The sequence below is a fragment of the Hemitrygon akajei genome, chromosome 11 (genome assembly GCF_048418815.1).
Source record: "Hemitrygon akajei chromosome 11, sHemAka1.3, whole genome shotgun sequence".
NCBI classification, from domain to species: Eukaryota; Metazoa; Chordata; class Chondrichthyes; order Myliobatiformes; family Dasyatidae; genus Hemitrygon; species Hemitrygon akajei.
In genome coordinates this window covers 100,640,153-100,659,065 of record NC_133134.1, presented here as the reverse complement: position 1 = coordinate 100,659,065, position 18,913 = coordinate 100,640,153, and the positions used below count along the sequence as shown (strand labels likewise).

General features: G+C 46.3%; 1 protein-coding gene across 3 annotated transcripts in view; it reads right to left on the bottom strand.

Annotated features, from left to right (window-relative positions):
- Window positions 1-9,793: 9,793 nt before the first annotated feature.
- LOC140735850 (semaphorin-4B-like) overlaps window positions 9,794-18,913 on the bottom strand; it is a 104,777-nt gene continuing 95,657 nt past the window's right edge. For all 3 annotated transcript variants that reach the window (XM_073061377.1, XM_073061376.1, XM_073061378.1), the window contains 3 exons: window positions 17,986-18,146; window positions 17,124-17,230; window positions 9,794-12,529 (listed from right to left, as the gene is read on the bottom strand). In XM_073061377.1, the coding sequence (XP_072917478.1) occupies window positions 11,886-12,529; window positions 17,124-17,230; window positions 17,986-18,146 (912 nt within the window). In that variant the 3' untranslated portion in view covers window positions 9,794-11,885. The remainder of the gene's footprint in view (window positions 12,530-17,123; window positions 17,231-17,985; window positions 18,147-18,913) is intronic.

Here is an 18,913-nt window from a genome sequence, read left to right as displayed (position 1 = left end):
GAAGACAAATCTCAGGGTTGTATACTGCATACATACTTTTGATAATAAATGTACATTGAAAAAGTGCACATAAAGACTGACAAACTACCAACATGTAAAAGACAGCAAACTGTGAAAATACAAAGAAACAGACAGATAGACAGACTGACAGATAAATAAATACCGAGAACCTCAGTTGCAGGGTCTTTGAAAGTGAGCCTATAGGTTGTGGAATAGTTCTGTGTTGGGGTGAGTGAAGTTATCCATTCCGGTTCAAGATTCTATTGTTTCAAGTAGAACATGAAGTAATATCTTTGTTTATTACAGAGAACTCGTGCTCTCAACATGAATTTCATTTGCAGTTTGTCTTTTTTTTGCTTGGTTGGTTGTGTTTTGTTTGTTAATTTTTTTTTCTAAAAATTATATCGCTTATATATATAACTGTTCCTGAACCTACTGGTGAACCTAAGGCTCCTGTACTTCCATCCAGATAGCAGCAGCGAAACGAGAGCATGGCCTGGATGGCGGGGGCATTTGATAATGGATGATGCTTTCTAGTAGCAGCGCTCCTTTGTAGTTGTGCTCAGTGGCAGGGAGGGTTTTGGCTATGACAGACTGGGCTGTATCCACTAATTTTGTAGGCATTTCTGTTCATGTACGTTGTTTCTGTATAAGGCCGTGATGCAATCAGTCAGGTTACTCTCCTCTGTGCATCTATAGAAGTTTGTTAAAAGTTTTGATGCCATGCAGAAACGGTGCAAACTTCTCAGAAAGTAGAACTGCCATGCTTTCTTTGTAATGACCCTTATGTGCTGGTTCCAGGACAGATCCTCTGATATGATAACGCCAACAGAATTAAAGTTACTAAGCTATTCCATCTCCAAACCTCTAATGAGGACTGGCTCATGGACCTTTGGCCATGCCGTCTTCTCATTACTACCATCTGGGAAGGGGTTCAGGAGCCCAAAGACACACACTCAACATTTTAGGAACAGTTTCTTCCTCTCCACCCCCACCAGCAGAATTCTGAATGGTCCATTAACATGATCTTTTTTGTTTTCTTTTTGCACTATTTAAATATAATTCTTATTGTAATTTGCTGTATTTTTAATGTACTGAACTGTACCTCTGCTGCAAGACAACAAACTTCATAACATACTGTGTGTCAGTGATATTAAACCAGATTCTGATCTTGAAAATCTCAGAGAAAGATCCGGGCTCTTTAAATGCAATGCAAGTAACATCTGTCACAAGATCGAGGAATTAGTGAGACAAATTAAAATAACTAGGAGCCTTCTAATGGCCATTTTAGAGCTGTGGTTGCAAACTGACCAATGTTGGGAATTAAGCATTCTCGGACACTTTGGGAAAGGACAGTAAAGAGGAAATGATGGCTGGTCCTGATATCACAGGGTGGGATGTGACAGAGGGGAGCAGGGATCCCAATCTAGATAACCAGTCTGGAGAAAGATACAACAGAGTACGGAGCAGAAGGTGTCCAGACCAGGGAACAGCAGTGGGGATAAATGGCATAAAAGAGACTAGAAAATGCAGCCGGAAAGGGGAACCCTGGACCAGGCAAACTGATCCAGGAGTAACCGTGCAGAGGGGAGGGGATGGCGGCTGCGGTAGCGTATTGGTTAGTGCAATTCTTTACAGCGACAGCGGTCGAGGCTCGATTTCAGCCGCTGTCCTGTGAGGAGTTTCTACGTTTTCCCCGGGACTGCGTGGGTTTCCTTCTGGTGCAGCGATTTTCTTCCACATAAAGATTAAACATTATTTGTCACATGCACTTTGAAACATACAGAACCCACGACAAAAACATTCTGAGGATGTGATGTTCCAGACTTTTAATACCATCCCATCCTACAGAATGCACAGGAGAGACGCCCGCACTCGCATGGTTTGTGGCTCAGGTCACCGTGTGCAGCAAGCAAGTGTCCTCAAGCTACACCTCGCAACTCACTACCCCCAATTCTAATCGGATGTCTTCGGAATGTGAGAGAAGCCCGGAGGCATATGGGTCAGGGGTAATAGGTGATGTGCTTGCTGTGCTGGCGCTGGAAACGTGACCACACTAGCGGGCTGCCCCCAGCACATCCTCGGACTGTGTTGGAAGACCTGACAGAGAGAATCGAAAGAAAGACAGGTGAAGAAATTCAAAAGGAAGGAGGGAAATGAGATAGAGAGAGAGAGAGAGAGGGAGAGAGGAAGGGTGGGAGGGAGGGAAAGTGCGAGAGAGGAGAGAAAGAAAGAAAGAAAGAAAGAAAGAAAGAAAGAAAGAAAGAAAGAAAGAAAGAAAGAAAGAAAGAAAGAAAGAAAGAAAGAAAGAAAGAAAGAAGGAAAGAAAGTGAGTAAGAGCGAGGGAGAGAAAGAAAGAAGAGAAAGAAAAGGACCGAAAAGAACAGTCCCTGACTGTTGACCGGAGCCGCAGCTGCGATCTCTGCTCCTCTCCTGCCCTCTGCTGGGCTCCCCGATCAGCATCAGAGGCATAGAGAGGATCTCCAGGAACCTTCCACAGAAGGGCCGGCGGCAGATCCCTCCATGGAGGATATAATTGAACCAGCCGAGTTTGCGCCACAGGCGTACATCAGTCAGAATCGGTTTTCTGATGTTAATTCCGGATAATTAACTGGCATCAATTAGCTGCAGTGGTGGAATTTATACCCAGGTCTCAGGTATATTCTTCACCACCTCACCCCCTGTGTGAACTGGTCCATGAACCCAAGGTGGGGGAAGGGGCGTCATTCTCCTGGGCATACTGGAGGGCGGGATTGTGACTCTCCAGGCTGGGGACACTGGAATGACGCTGGAACCCGGAACAGCGCTGGAGTCCCGGTGAAAGGTCTTGGGCCGAAAGGTTGACTGTTTCCCCTCCACAGACACTGCCTCCTGTTGAATTCGCTTAGCGTTTTGTGTGACCTGCGGGTCAATGTGGTACTTCTCAGAAATCAGTCATCCAGGCAGACTGACTTGTTCTGGGGGAAGGAGGAGGCGTGCAGATATGGGAGATGCAGTTTTCAGCTACAGTTTACTTTTTAAACATGTAAATGCACCTTATTATTGGTTGAATTATTTTTGGTAATATTTTATATGTGTGACTTACATGCACTGTGTTGTGCATCTTGGCTCATAGGAACATTGTTTCGTATGGTGGTATCCAGTTGAATGACAGAAACTGAACATGAACTTAAATTGTTGAAGACAATGAACATTGTGATGCAGAAGGTGTTAGCACAAAAATAAAGCACAATCAGAGATAGGTCCGTGGTAATGCGGGAGGTGGAGTCTCTTCCACCCGTTAGAGATCTTTATCAGGGGCTCTTGGCATTGTTAATGATCCCTCCCAACCGTCCAGCAATCTCTTTGATCAGCGACCAACAGGCAGGAAGTACAGTACTGTAGTATTAGGACAAGAACCTTTAGCATAGGAGACAGTTTCTTCCCCCAGGCTCTGCTCAACTCCCTGCCGTCAACCATAGCGTTACACTGTGTACTTTTTAACTTATGTCATATATGCATCTTATTATTTGCTAATTTATTTGTACCAATATTACTTTATGTGTTACGTGTGTGAGTTATATGTACTGTGTTGTGCACTTTGGTCTGGAGGAATGTTGTTTTGTTTTGTAGTATACATGAATATGGATGAATGACAATAAAACTAACCGTGAACTTGGGAGGTGACGGATGTTGGAATCTGGAGCAACACACAAGATAGTGCAGGAACAGTAGATCAGACTATCTGTGGGAGCAAGTAGACAGTAGGTCTCCATTTCTTGGACTGCGCCCAATCAATGAGCTCGACAAGAAGGTACGTTTTCACTTAGGTTTGCAGCTGAAGATTAAGAAGGCAGCACTTTGCGACAGTTTTTAGGAGTTGGATTGCGCCCAGTCAGTGAATAGGATTTGTTAGAAAGAGCGAATAAAAATAAGGCAGGAGCAAGCAGTGTGGCCATTGTGTGAGTGGGGTATGATGCGAGTAGGCCAATGCTGGAGATGCCATTGTGTGAATGGAGTGGATTTGGCTCATCAGGCTTGGGTGGAGTAAGTATCTGGTAAATTTCTTCTTCGTCTTCTTTATTCCTCATCTGTAAGGGCACAGTTAGTGCAGTGTGAATGGCTCCAGGGGCAGTGTTTTGCTCTGTATGTGAGGCGTGGGAATTCTGGAAGGCTGCACGTCTCCCAGATGACCACATCAGCAACAGGTGCACGATATGTAGCTCCTTAGAGAGTGTGTTAAGGAATTGGAGCAGAGGCTCAGTGCTCTTCGGCTCATACAGGAAACTGAGGAAGTGATAGGTAAGCGCTACAGAGAGGTAGTCACCCATGGGTTGCAGGAGACAGGTAACTGGACAACTGTCAGGAGAAGCAAGGGAAATGGGCAGCAAGTGCGGAGTACACCTATGCCAGTTCCCCAGTTCCCCTTGATAATAATATACAACTTTGGATACTGTTGGGGGGGAAGTTGTAGTTTGTAGTGACCGGTCTTTAGCATTGAGTCTGGCGTTGTGGCTCAGAAGGGTACAAAAGAGAAGAGGATTGCAAACACGAGGAAATCTGCAGATGCTGGAAATTCAAGCAACACACAAAAAATGCTGGTGGAATGCAGCAGGCCAGGCAGCATCTATAGGGAGAAGCACTGTTGACGTTTCAGGACAAAGGGTCTCGGCCCTATAGATGTTGCCTGGCCTGCTGTGTTCCACCAGCATTTTGTGTGTGTTGCTTGAAGAAGATTGCAGTGGTTATAGTCAGAGGAATAGAGATGAGATAGACACCCTGATTATATGTTGCCTCCCAAGTACCATGGTCAGGAATGTCTCAGACTGGGTCCACGGCATTCTAAAGGGGACGGGTGAGCAGCCTCAGATATTGGCACCCATGACACGTTGGTACATATTGGCATCAATGACATAGGTAAGCAAGGCAAGGAGGCCCTGAAGATAGATTTTAGAGAGCTAGGTAGAAGGCTGAATAACAGGACCTCCAGGATAGTAATCTCTGGATTGCTGTCTGTGCCACGCGCCAGTGAGAGCAATAGGTTGCTTTTGCAGATAAATTCGTGGCTCAGGAATTGGTGCAGAGGGCAGGGTTTCACATTTATGGATCATTGGGATCTCTTCTGGGAAGGTCTGGCCTGTACAAAAGGGATAGATTGCACCTGAACCCGACGGGGATAAAAATTTCCTTGTGGGCAGATTTGCTAGGGCTGTTCAGGAAGGTTAAAACTAATTTGGTAGGGGAATGGGAACTGGATTGATAATGCTGATAGGTTGGGGCTAAGAGGGAAAATGAGGGAATAGCGGAGCAGACTTGATGGGTCAAATGGCCTACTTCTGCTACTGTATCTTATGGTCTTATTTGCCTCTCCAGACGCTGCCTGCCCCCTCAGTTCCTCCAGAATGGAAGTGTAGTTGGTCTGGGCGAAAGGGAGACTCAGGATGAAGCCAGCAGAAGTAGCGGATGAGGGTTCAATTGCAACATTTATATTTTGACAAGTACATGAAGAGGAGGCTGAGGTCCAGATACTGGTCGATGGGACTTGGTAGAATTACAGATCGGCACGGACTAGTTGGGCTGAAGGACCTAGTTTTGAACTGCTCTACATCTCCATGTCCTGGGATGACAACTGGTCCGCTGATTCTAACTTACGGAGAGAAATTGGACATAGAATCCATTGGCCAAAGCCACTCCACGCCCCCTGCAGCAAATTCACCACTGACCAACCTGAAACAGCGGGAAAAGAAATTATTGATGCAGGGTTTCGACTCAAAATGTCGACATTTCCTGTCCTCCTACAGATGCTACTCGACCCGCTGAGTTCCTCAGCAGAATATGTCTGCTCCAGATTCCAGCGTCCTTAACTTCTCTGGTGCCTCCGTCAGAATTTCTTCAGTGTCAGAAGCAGAGTAGGGTTTAAACTGCTTTGCTGTGGAAGCGGTGACGAACATGGAATCAGTTTGGAATCGGTCAGATAATCCCTGTTGTGTTATATTGCACCAGGCGCACATGGAGGCTGCAGAGAAAATAGAGAAACTCGGACCACTAGGCGGGGCTGCTGCCTCCCGGCACAGAGACCCGAGGTTCATCATTTTGTCGTGGTGGAGAGGCTTGGTGAGTTTGTGAAATTTCGAGAGAGATGCCGCCTGGAGTTTAGCTCCTGGTAGGGTCACCCACGGCGGCAAGGTGAAGGGCGAGGTTCCAGCCAAAGAACAATCTAACCAAAATTTCACCGGTGGAGCGAGAAGACGATACATCACAACGGTGATAAAGACGGAGGAAGGACACGGCAGTGTTGATTCTAGAGATGAGGGGGTAGACTATCAGGAGAGATTGAGTCGCCTGGGACTGTACTCGCTGGAATTCAGAAGAATGAGAGGAGATTTTATAGAAACGTATAAAATAGAAAGTGATAGATAATACAGAGGCAGGGAAGTTGTTTCCACTGGTAGGTGAGACTAGAACTAGGGGACAGCCTCAAAATTCGCGGGGTAGATTTAGGACTGAGATGAGGAGGAACTGCTTTTCCCAGAGAATGGTAAATCGGTGGAATTCTCTGCCCAGTGAAGCAGTGGAGGCTACCTCAATTAATATGTTTAAGACAAGGTTGGACAGATTTTTGCATAGTAGAGGAGTTAAGGGTTATAGGGAAGAAGCAGGGAGGTGGAGATGAGTCCATGGCCAGATCAGCCATGATCTTATTGAATCAGGCTCAGCGGGCCAGATGGCCTACCCCTGCTGTGTAGGGTCCCCAGTGGTATTGCACTCCATGCTACTGGACCCTGGCCTCGATCTGTCAGGGACCGTGTAGTGACAACCCATGGATCAACCTCACCACGATAAACGAAGTTATACACAGGCTTGACAACCGCTGGGGACTGAACGCTATCTGTGTGGAGTCTACACGTCATTCTTCGTGTGACCCTGTGGCCCCGTCCCCAACAACTTCCTTCCACATACTAGTGATATGCGGTGGGCTGGCAAGCTACCCCAGAGTGACAGAAACTAGGGGAGTGGGTGAGAAAGTGGAAGAAGTTACACGGAAATAGGATTGCTTTGGAGCCGGCATCGATTTGATGGGTTGAATGCTTGTCCTTTTGCCTCAGATTGATTTTTCAGCTATGTCTCCCTTAATATCCAGAAATCTGCCAGTTTCTGAATTCCAGCATGGGGCCTCCACAGAAATAACTCCAAAGGCTACCTTTCTCCTCAGTCTGGAGTGAACGCGTCTTTGGTCCTAGACTCCTGAACAGGGTGAAATCACCTCCCTGCTCTCCGTCAAGTTCTGTACAAATTTTCAGTATGATTTCTCATCCTTCTAAACTAGAGAGTACAGTCTCCTCCCTGTGAATGGTGAATCTTGTCTCTAGAGGAGGCACACCCCTCCTTGGATAGGGCGATCAGAACTTTCCACAACACCCCAGTCTAGTGTCCGCACTACTTTTTACAAATGCATGTACTTCTTTACTCTTCTATTAAATTCTTTCATTGTAACACATGATTCAGGAACAGCTTCTTTCCCTCTGCCAACCGATTTCTGAATGAACACTGAACACGTGAACGTTATCTCCTATTTCCTTGAAATTTTTTCTTTTTCTTATTTAACTATTTAAAATATATACTTACTGTAATTCACAGTTTTTCTCTATTATTATGTATTGCATTGTACTGCTGCCGCAAAGACAACAAATTTCATGACAACACACACAAAAAGCTGGAGAAACTCAGCAGTTCAGGTAGCATCATTGGAAAAGAGTAAACAGTCGACGTTTCGGTCCGAGTTCCTTCATCAGAACTGGAGAAAAAGGATGGGAAGTCAGAGTAAGAAGGTGGTGGTAGGGGAGAAAGAAATACAGGGACAGGTAAAACCGGGAGGTTTTAGGTTTTAAAAATAGGTAAAACAGAGAGAGTAAAGAGCTGTGAAGTCAATCGGTGAAAGAGATAAGGGGAATCTGTTAGGACAGAAGGCCATGGAAGAAAGGGAAGGGGGAGGAGCTCCAGAGGGAGGTGATGGGCAGGTAAGGAGATAAGGTGAGAGGTGTAGTGTAGGTAGCTGTGAGAGTCAGTGTGTTTATAAAACACATCAGCAGATAAGCTGTTTCCAGAGATAAAGACAGAAAGATCAAGTAGGAGGTGGAAGGTGTTGGAAATGAACCAGGTAAATTTGAAGGCAGGGTGGAAGTTGGAGGCAAAGTTGATGAAGTCGACGAGCTCCACATGGGTGCAGGAAGCAGCATCAATGCATTCATCAATGTAGAGTTGGAACCGTCTATGTAGCTGACAAAAAGGCAGGCATAGCTGGGACTCATGTGGATGTCCATTTCCATATCACATGTCAGTGATACTAAACCTGATTCTGAATTATCACTCTTCTTGCCTTCCTAATGGCCTTCAACGACAAGTGTACCTGAGCTCTCACCATTACTTGTGTCCAGGAACACCCTGGTCCCCGAATGGCAACAACATTTGATCTCTTAACCAGTTTAGAAACATTCTGCTCTAGGCACCAGTGGGGTGACACAGTACTGCAGTTATTACAGGGCCAGTTCAACTCTGCCAATGTCTGTAATGAGTTTGTATGTTCTTTTGTGACCATGTGGGTCTTTGTGTGCTCCAGTTTTACATTCCAAAGACGTACGGGTTAAGTTGTGTGCACTTGCAGGCTGCCCTCAGCACATCCTCAGGCTGTGTTGGTCATTGATGCAAATAACACATTTCACTGTATGTTTACATATAAAGCTAAATCTCGTATTTTTCCACATTAGGTACTGTTTTCTATGTTTTCGCCCACTTCTGTAGTTCCTCTATATCCCCCGATTCTGCCCCCAACCCCTGTGCATTAATTCCGTATTGCCCGTAACCTTGGAATGAAGACACATGGTGCCAGCAGCAGGAGCCCAACAGTTAATCCCCGTGGGACCCAGGAGTCACAGCCAGAAAATACAGGTATCATTGAGGAGGCAGAGTGGGGTGGAGGTTGGAGGGGTGACCTAAGGATTCTGCTCAGATGCACCAGGGTCAGGATCACATCCAAATCCTTCAACAGCCAGACCAGAATTTCGTGCAGTACGAAAGTATGGTTAGAATACATTTGGAATATTGTGTTCAGTTCCTGTTGTCATTATGGGAAGGACATGAAAGCTTTAGAGAGGGTGCAGAGGAGATTTACCATGATGCTGCCTGGATTAGAGAGCATGTCTGATGAGGATAGGATGAATTGGGGCTTTTCTCTTTGGAGCAAAGGAGGATGAGACATGACTTTTTAGAGGTGTATAAAATCGTAAGGGACATAGATAGAGTGGACAGTCAGTGACTTTTTCCCCAAGTGGAGCTGGCTAGTACCAGGGGGCATAATTTCAAGTTGGTTGGAAGAAAGTATAGGAGGAATATAGGGTAGGTTTTTACACAGAGTGATAGGTGCATGGAACATGCTACCAAGAGTGGTAGTAGAGACTTCTACATTGAAGACTCTTAGTTATGCACATGGATGACAGACAAATAGAGGGCTATGTAGGAGTGGAAGGTTATATTGATTTTAGAGTTGGTTAAAAGTTTGGCACAACACTGTGGACCAAAATGTCTGTACTGTTCTATGTTATATGACTAGAGACTGAATGTTAACCTGATGGGGACTACTGATGCAGATGTTGTCCATTGGTTATTGACTCTGTTTCTCTCTCTGGAGATGCCGCCTGTCTTGCTGAGTGTCCCAGAATCTGTAGTAACTGTGCAGACACTGATCATCGATACGCTGAGGCAGAAGCTGTTGGTAGATACCCACCACTTATTAAACGACAGATACCAACTGTTGATACAGATTGCAAGCTGTGTTAATCAGCCAGAATTTGATGTGATACAGATGTTGAATACAGGGTTTAGGACTTTATTCCCTAGAACACAGGAGAATGAGGGGAGATTTGAAAGAAATATACAAAATTATGAGTGATATAGCCAGGGTAAATGCAAGCAGTCTTTTTCCACTGAGTAGAGGTCATACGTTGAGGGTGAAAGTTGAAATATTCTTCCTCAGAGGGTGTTTCGTATGAAACAAACTGCCATAGGAAGTGTTGGATGTGGGTTTGACTGCAACATTTAAGAGACGTTTGGATAAGTACATGGATGAAAATGGGGTTGCAGGACTTTGGTCCAGGTGTTGGTCAATGGGACTAGGTAGAGTAACAGTTTGGCACATACTAGATTGACTAAAGGGCCTGTTTCTGTATGTAGCATTACATGGTAACTGATACAGATGTTGGGCACTGGATAGACAAAGACAATTTAACAGATATCATTGACACGGCTTTATCTTTGCAGAAAGATGTTAGAAATGATTATACACTCTATTAATTTTGACAAAATAGCAACTGGGTCCTGCAGGATGTTTGACCAAGGACACTGGCGACCTGTGTTCTCTGGATGCTTTCCCTTGCTCATTACCCTCGTGTTCATGGACTGTGATGTTGACAAGGATCCTCTCCCAAAGTCACTCCACCATCCTGCGCACCTCCCCACAATAATCTGGGCTCCGAGCTCGGTCCCAGTGGCTGGCTCTCCCGATGACCTATACCATCCCATCAAAATCAACTCCTGTCTGCAACATTGGCACCTCAGTGTACAGTGAGGACTCCAGCTGTTCCCACACCCATTCGCCTTGTGTAGTTTGGGGGAGGAAGGGGTGACAGATTCTACAGAACTCACTTTGACTTGATGAGGATGACTGTCTCCCCTTGCCCTATCTGGAGTCAATACCTCCCCACCAGTCAACACAATTAAGGACTTTTCCCACCCTGGATTCTACCTTCTCTACTCCACCACCCCCCCAACCATCCTGCAGAAGATACACAAGCCTGAGAACATGTGCCTCGAGGCTTGGGGATATACTTGGATAATTGTGAGCAGTTTTGTGCTTCTCTTCTAAGAAATAATGTGCTGGCATTGGAGATGGTCCAGTGGAGGTTCACGAGGATAAAAAGGTTAACATATGAGAAGTGCTTGATGGTTCTGGGCCTGTACTCACTGGAGTTTATAAGAATGAGGGGCACCTCATTGAAACCCATTGAATATTGAATGGTCTAGATAGAATGGATGTAAAAAGGATGTTCTTATAGGGGAAAGTATAGAACAAGAGAGCACAGCCTCAGAATAGGACATCTGTTTAGAACAGAGATGAGGAAAAATTTTAGTCAGAAGGCAGTGAATCTGTGGATTTTATTGCGATAGACATCTGTAGAGGCCAATTCATTGTGTATATTTAAAGGGGAGGTTGATAGATACTTGATTGGTAAGGGTGTCAAGGTTATGAAGAGAAGGCAGGAGCATAGGATTGAGGAGGATAACAAGACAGCCATGATGGAAAGGCATGATGTGATGGGCCAAATCAACTAATTTTCCTCCTATGTCTTACGGTCTTAAGAAAGATTCTGTCCTGCTGTAATCAGAGTTTTGAATGGACCGGTGATATGATAAAGATCTCCGAAACTACCTTGTTGTGGCCCTTGCAATTCACTGTCTACCTGCACTGCAAGGTAGAACGATATTGTTTGTTTTGTACATGTGTATGGAATGATTTACATGGACAGCACACAAACAGAAACTTTTCACGGTGTCCCGGTACAGGTGACAATTATAAACCCATTACCATAACACACCGCCCCTGCTGACTGGGCAAGGCTGGTAGCTGGGGAGGCAAAGGCACCGCAGTGGGGAACCGTTCTGCCCGCAGAGTTGCACTTACAGTAAAAGTAGTGGATGAAGTCTCACCAAGACAGAAAGACCAATCAGGGTGGAGAGGGCGGCCGAGGCTTTGCCCTGACGTTAACCCTGGAACGTCAAAGTGCTTTCTCCCTCCCCACCTCCCACCCCATTTTGAAGTCGGCGGTTAGTGAAACCCTCCCATACCCCCTATCCTAAATGTCCACTTGTGTCTGGGGGTTGGATGAAGGAGTTCTGTTCCGGGGTTCCGAGCTGGCTGCCGGCTGTGACTTGGTCTCTCTGCTGACCACTCCGGTCTGTGTTGGGTAGGTGGGGCCACCCTCGGCAGTCTTGTTCAAGAGTGCTGACTCCAGCTCACCCTCGCTGACACCCAGATCCTCCGACCGCAACTCAGCGCCATGCCCCACTCTTTTCTTTGCCCTCCGATGACTACAGTAGCGATTCAGAGCAAGGCCAGACACCAGCAGGACCACGGTGGCGAGGAGCATGCTTACCGCCACCAGCTCACCCAAGTAGGTATGTGTTTGGGACGCCTGTCCTTCGCTGGCTGACCGTGAGGCATTGATCTCATTCCCGGTCCGGGACACCCCAACCAGCCGCAGCAAATAACTGGCCACCAGGGTGCGGAACCCATTCTCCATAGCCCAGCACTCCCACAGCCCCTGGTGATTGCTGGAGGCAGCGAAGGAAATGCCACTGGGCTGGGGCTTCAGGCCAGAGATTAGCACATCCCTCCCGTTCTGAGTCCAGTTCAGTCGTGCCAGCCGCGATCCCACCTTACACGGCAAGTGGACCCAGGAACCGGCACACACCACCTTCTCCACCATGCTGTTTGCACCTGTGCCGGGGGCAAGAGAGACACAGATTTACTCAGTGCACAGAAAGTCCCTTTGGCCCATCTTCTCCATGCAGCTTCCTCCACACTAACCCAGTAACAGCCTCCCCTCCAAGAACCTTGCCTACTCTTCCCACTTCCAACATAATTGAACACCCCTCCCACCTAAGTTGTTCTCCCTCCTCCCCCCTCCCATCGAGCTGAAGATAGAAAAGCCTGAAAGCACATACCACCAGGCTCAAGGACAGCTTCTACCCTGCTGCTATAAGACTATTAAAGGTTTCCCTAGTATGCTAAATTGAACTCTTGACCTCACAATCTACCTGTTTATGACCTTAAAGTTTATCTGCACTGCACTTTCTTTGTAGCTGTTACATCTAATCCTCCATTCTTTTATTGTTTTACCTTGCACTCCGTCAGTGCACTGCGTAATAATTGGATCTGTGTGAAGTGTATGCAAGACCGTGTTGTACTGCTGAACATGGTGGACATGCTATATTGGCACTGGATTGTGTGGTAACACTTGCAGGCTGCCCCCAGTGTGTCGATTGTTAATGCAAATGATATATTTCATTAACACAAGGAAATCTGCAGATGCTGGAAATTCAAGCAACAGGCCAGGCAGCATCTATATAGGAAGAAGCACTGTTGATGTTTCGGGCCAAGACCCTTCGTCAGGACTAACTGAAAGAAAAGATAGTAAGAGATTTGAAAGTAGGAGGGGGAGAAGGAAATCCGACATGATAGCAGAAGACAGGAGGGGGTGGGGTGAAGCTAAGAGCAGGAAAAGTGATGGGCAAAAGGGATACAGAGCTGGCGAAGGGAGAGGATCATGGGACGGGAGGCCTAAGGAGAAAGAAAGCGGGAGGGGAGCACCAGAGGGAGATGGAGAACAGGCAGAGTGATGGGCAGAGAGAGAAAAAAAGAGGGGGGAAAAATAAATAAATCAGTGATGGAGTAAGAAGGGGAGGAGGGGCACTAATGGAGGAACAACACCTTATATTCCGTCTGGGTAGCCTCCAACCTGATGGCATGAACATTGATTTCTCTAACCTCCGTTAATGCCCCTCCTCCCCTTCTTACTCCATCCCTGATTTATTTATTTTCCCCCCTCCTTTTTTTTCTCTCTCCGCCCATCACTCTGCCTGTTCTTCATCTCCCTCTGGTGCTCCCCTCCCCCTTTCTTTCTCCCTAGGCCTCCCGACCCATGATCCTTTCCCTTCTCCAGCTCTGTATCCTTTTTGCCAATCACCTTTCCAGCTCTTAGCTTCACCCCACCCCTCCTGTCTTCTCCTATCATTTCACATTTCCCCCTCCCCCTCCTACTTTCAAATCTCTTACTATCTTTTCTTTCAGTTAGTCCCGACGAAGGGTCTCAGCCTGAAACGTCAACAGTGCTTCTTCCTATAGATGCTGCCTGGCCTGCTGCATTCCACCAGCATTTTGTGTGTGTTGCTTGAGACATTTTATTGTGTGTTTCAATGTACATGTGCCTTATAAATATGAACCTGAAATTTGAAAAACTTGTCACTGCATCTAACATTGTCACATATTATTGACAATAATAAACCTCTTAACTAAAAAAAAAGATGGGCTGGCATTGGAGAAGGACAAGGTTCATGAGAATGATCCTGGAAATGAAAGGGTTAACACATTTGGAGTGATTGATGGCTCTGGGCCTGTGCTCGTTGGAGTTTGGAAGAATGGTAGGGTGGGGGGAGAGAATCTCATTGAAATCAATTTAACATTGAAAAGGCAAGATAGACTGGAAGTGGAGAGGATGTTTCCTACATAGAAACATAGAAAATAGGTGCAGGAGTAGGCCATTCGGCCCTTTGAGCCTGCACCGCCATTCAGTATGATCATGGCTGATCATCCAACTCAGAACCCTGTACCTGCTTTCTCTCCATACCCCCTGATCCCTTTAGCCACAAGGGCCGTATCTAACTTCCTCTTAAATTTAGCCAATGAACCGGCCTCAACTGTTTCCTGTGGCAGAGAATTCCACAGATTCACCACTCTCTGTGTGAAGAAGTTTTTCCTCATCTCGGTCCTAAAAGGCTTCCCCTTTATCCTTAAACTGTGACCCCTCGTTCTGGACTTACCCAACATCGGAAACAATCTTCCTGCATCTAGCCTGTCCAATCCCTTTAGAATTTTATACGTTTCAATAAGATCCCCCCTCAATCTTCTAAATTCCAGTGAGTATAAGCCTAGTCGATCCAGTCTTTCTTCATATGAAAGTCCTGCCATCCCAGGAATCAATCTGGTGAACCTTCTCTGTACTCCCTCTATGGCAAGAATGTCTTTCCTTAGATTAGGGGACCAAAACTGCACACAATATTCTAGGTGCGGTCTCACCAAGGCCTTGTACAACTTCGGTAGAACCTCCCTGCTCCTGTACTCAAATCCTTTTGCTATGAATGCCAACATACCATTTGTCTTTTTCACCGCCTGCTGTACCTGCATGCCCACCTTCAATGACTGGTGTACAATGACACCCAGGTCTCGTTGCATCTCCCCTTTTCCTAATCGGCCACCGTTCAGATAATAATCTGTTTTCCTGTTCTTGCAACCAAAGTGGATAACTTCACATTTATCCACATTAAATTGCGTCTGCCATGAATTTGCCCACTCACCTAACCTATCCAAGTCACCCTGCATCCTCTTAGCATCCTCCTCACAGCTAACATCGCCGCCCAGCTTCGTGTCATCCGCAAACTTGGAGATGCTGCATTTAATTCCCTCGTCTAAATCATTAATATATATTGTAAACAACTGGGGTCCCAGCACTGAGCCTTGCGGTACCCCACTAGTCACTGCCTGCCATTCTGAAAAGGTCCCGTTTACTCCCACTCTTTGCTTTCTGTCTGCCAACCAATTCTCTATCCACATCAATACCATACCCCCAATACTGTGTGCTTTAAGTTTGCACACTAATCTCTTGTGTGGGACCTTGTCACAAGCCTTTTGAAAATCTAAATATACCACATCCACTGGCTCTCCCCTATCCACTCTACTAGTTACATCTTCAAAAAATTCTATAAGATTCGTCAGACATGATTTTCATTTCACAAATCCATGCTGGCTTTGTCCGATGATTTCACCTCTACCGTGGTAGAGTCTAGGACCAGAAGGCACAGCCTCAGAATAAAGAGATATCCATTTAGAACAGCGATGAGGGGGAATTTCTTTAGCCAAAGGGATGTGAATCTATGGAATTAATTGACACATATGGCTGTGGATGCCAAGACACTGGGTATTTTAAAGTGGAGGTTGACAGGTTCTTGATTAGTCAGGGCATCAAAGATTACAGGGAATAGGCAGGAGAATGGGGTTGAAAGGAGTAATAAATAAGCCATGATGAACAGCAGAGCAGACTCGACGGGCCAAATTGTCTGATTCTGCTCCTCTGTCTTAAGCTCTAAAACAATAAACCAGGTTGTTCCTTCTGTGAACTGATTACCTCAGCTCAAACAACCGACCTTTTCTCCACAACCCCCACTGAACAGCGCTTTGTTGGAGGTTCAGATCTTGCAGCTGACCACTGTGTCAACTCATCTTGGCAGCAGAGCTCCGGAGGTCTCTCGCCCTTCAGGTGCGTAGCATTTCACACCCTGCTGCCTGTTTCCAATCTCCACTAACCACTGGGAATGGTCTTTGACCCACACAAACCACCCATTTATCTTCTGTATTTGCTCACTTTGTTTAATGGTTAAATGGCTCATGCACAGAGACAGGATAAGAAGGTGAGATTTTGGGAGGCCCTCTACTGGTCTACATGATTCATAATCCAGTACACAAGCCAGGAAGTATGATATGGACAGAAAGCTGTTGCCCATGCAGCAGGCTCCACTTCTCCATGCAGCTGATGAATCCAAAGGAATGGCAAAGACCATTCCTTTTTGGCACCAGCAGAATTGCAGAGCTGCTAGTCAGTGTTGAATTCAATGTAGGATTGACTTAGGAGCTCCAGTTCCAGACTTTTCCTGAGAATATACTCCCAAAGCCTTCGGAAGTTAATGTAATAATTCCACCTGTCGTTTCCAGCATCCTTCATACATGATACACGCAAGCACATACACACACACACACAAAGAAGCATGCATGCATGATTGTACACATACTGGTTCAAAGAATGAGGTGGAATCTCATTAAAACCTATCAAATATTGAAAGGCCTAGATAGAGTGAGTACGGAGAGTACACAGCCTCAGTATAGAAGAACGTCCATTTAGAGTGGAGATAAAGATAAATTTCTTTAGCCAGAGGAAGGTGACAGATGGCTGTGGAGGCCATATCACTGGCTATATTTATATTTTTATATTTACATTTATAAAGTGGACGCTGGTAGGTTCTTGATTAGTAAGGGCATCAAAGGTTATGGAGAAAAGGCTGGAGAATAGAGTTGAGGGGGATAATAAATCAACTATAATCGATTGGCGGAGCAGACTCGATGGGCTGAATGGTCTAATTCTGCTCCCATGTTGTATGGTCTCACACAAGCATGTATGCAAGTATGCGCACACACACACACACCTCCCCCTCCCTCCACCAACACACATATCCCTCTGAGCCAGCTCATCAGATGAACAGACCTGTTGCTAATCCAATGGGTATCTGTGTCCTTGAATCGGCCTCCACAGGTTGGGATGAACACAGAGTGGCTGCGTCTGCCTTCTCAATGTCCTGCAACCAGTCTTGCCTTCAAAATAAGGAAGGTGTTTAGACAGAAAACACACCCTAATGAAATGACCCACAAAACGCTGTCACAAGCCTGAGGCTACTGAGGGATCAGTGCAGACCAAGGCAAATTCACACATGATTTGTCAGGAAGGAGAGAGAGAGAAAGAGAGAAGGTGGGGGGGGGGGGGGGGGAGGAGAGGTGGGGAGGGAGAGCGACAAAGAGAGAGCGTTGGAGAGAAGGGGTAGAAGGAGAAAAAGGCGAGGCACAAGGATTAGAGAAGCAATCAGACAGAGAGACACACACACAGAAACATACACGGAGACACACAGACAGAGAGACAGAAGTTGAGAGACAAGCACATATAGAGGGGGAATATAAGGAGAGAGGGAAGGAAAGCTAGTAAGGAAGAGACTGGGACACTGAATCGGGATACTGCTGAGACACTGGACACTCAGTCCAGGACATTTTGAGAGGGACACTGGGACTGGGGCACTCTCGGATCAGGACACGGAATATTCAACACTTGCACTTGGACACACCTCAACTGGGACACTGGACATTAACAGGGATACTGGACATGGAGCAAGACACTCTCAAACCAGTGGGCAATGGGTGCCTAAGGAAATCCTACCAGGACACAGCACTTTCAAACAGGGACAATGGACATTTGAATGGAAGAGTGGATGCGGAGTGGAACACCCTTCGGCAGGGACAGTTGGACTATGACTGGGACCTGGGTGCCATGCTTCTCCCTGCACTAGAGGAAGTCTCACCTGTGTGTTTCATTCCGTGTCTCCCTGCAGACGAGGCTGCTGTTGTCCCAGGCACAGTAGGGATCCCTGGATAACACACACTCCCCACAGTTAGGATAGGCACTGCAGTTGGACACTGGCACCCTCAGAACACCTGTTGAAGATCCGATGTAGAGAACTCCCTGGAACAGGAGAGAAGACACACAGTATTGCCCACAACCCTTGCATTGCACTGGGAACAGAAACCACCCCCCTTAATTCCAACACTGGGCACATACCATCCAGACTGAGAGTACATCAGGATTCACATCCATCAGTGCATCTTTTTTACTGTATTTTAACCTCTCTCCATCCTGTTCCATCACACACTCCCGAGGTCAGACATAGAGCGAAGCTCCCTCCACAATGTCCTATTACACACTCCTGGGGCCAGACACAGAACGAAGCTCCCTCCGCATCATCACATCACACAACCTGACCTTTGTCCTGTACATTTCCTTTAAGTGTACAACCCCAAATCCCGGTTCACCTTAAACCTATGCTCTTTAAAGTACAGAATCAGGCCCTTTGGCCCATCTAGTCCATGTCAAACTAGTATTCTATCTGCACCTGGACCACCACGCTCCATACCCTTCCCATTCGTGTACTTAAATGAGGGAATCAAAACCATACCCAGTATTTCATTGGCAGCTCATTTCACACTCTCACCACCCTCTGAGTATAGAAGTTCCACCTCATATTCCTCTTAAACATTTTGCCTTTCACCCTTAACCTATTATGTCTCTAGCCTTAATAACCTCAGTGGAAAAAGCCTTCTTGCATTTACCCTATCTATACCCCTCATAATTTTGTATAAAGCATGATGGGACTCTGCTCAGTTCACCCTGATCACTGGCACAGTCTTGGCAGGCTGAATGGCTATCCATGAAGTGGGGCCCTCGATGTACTG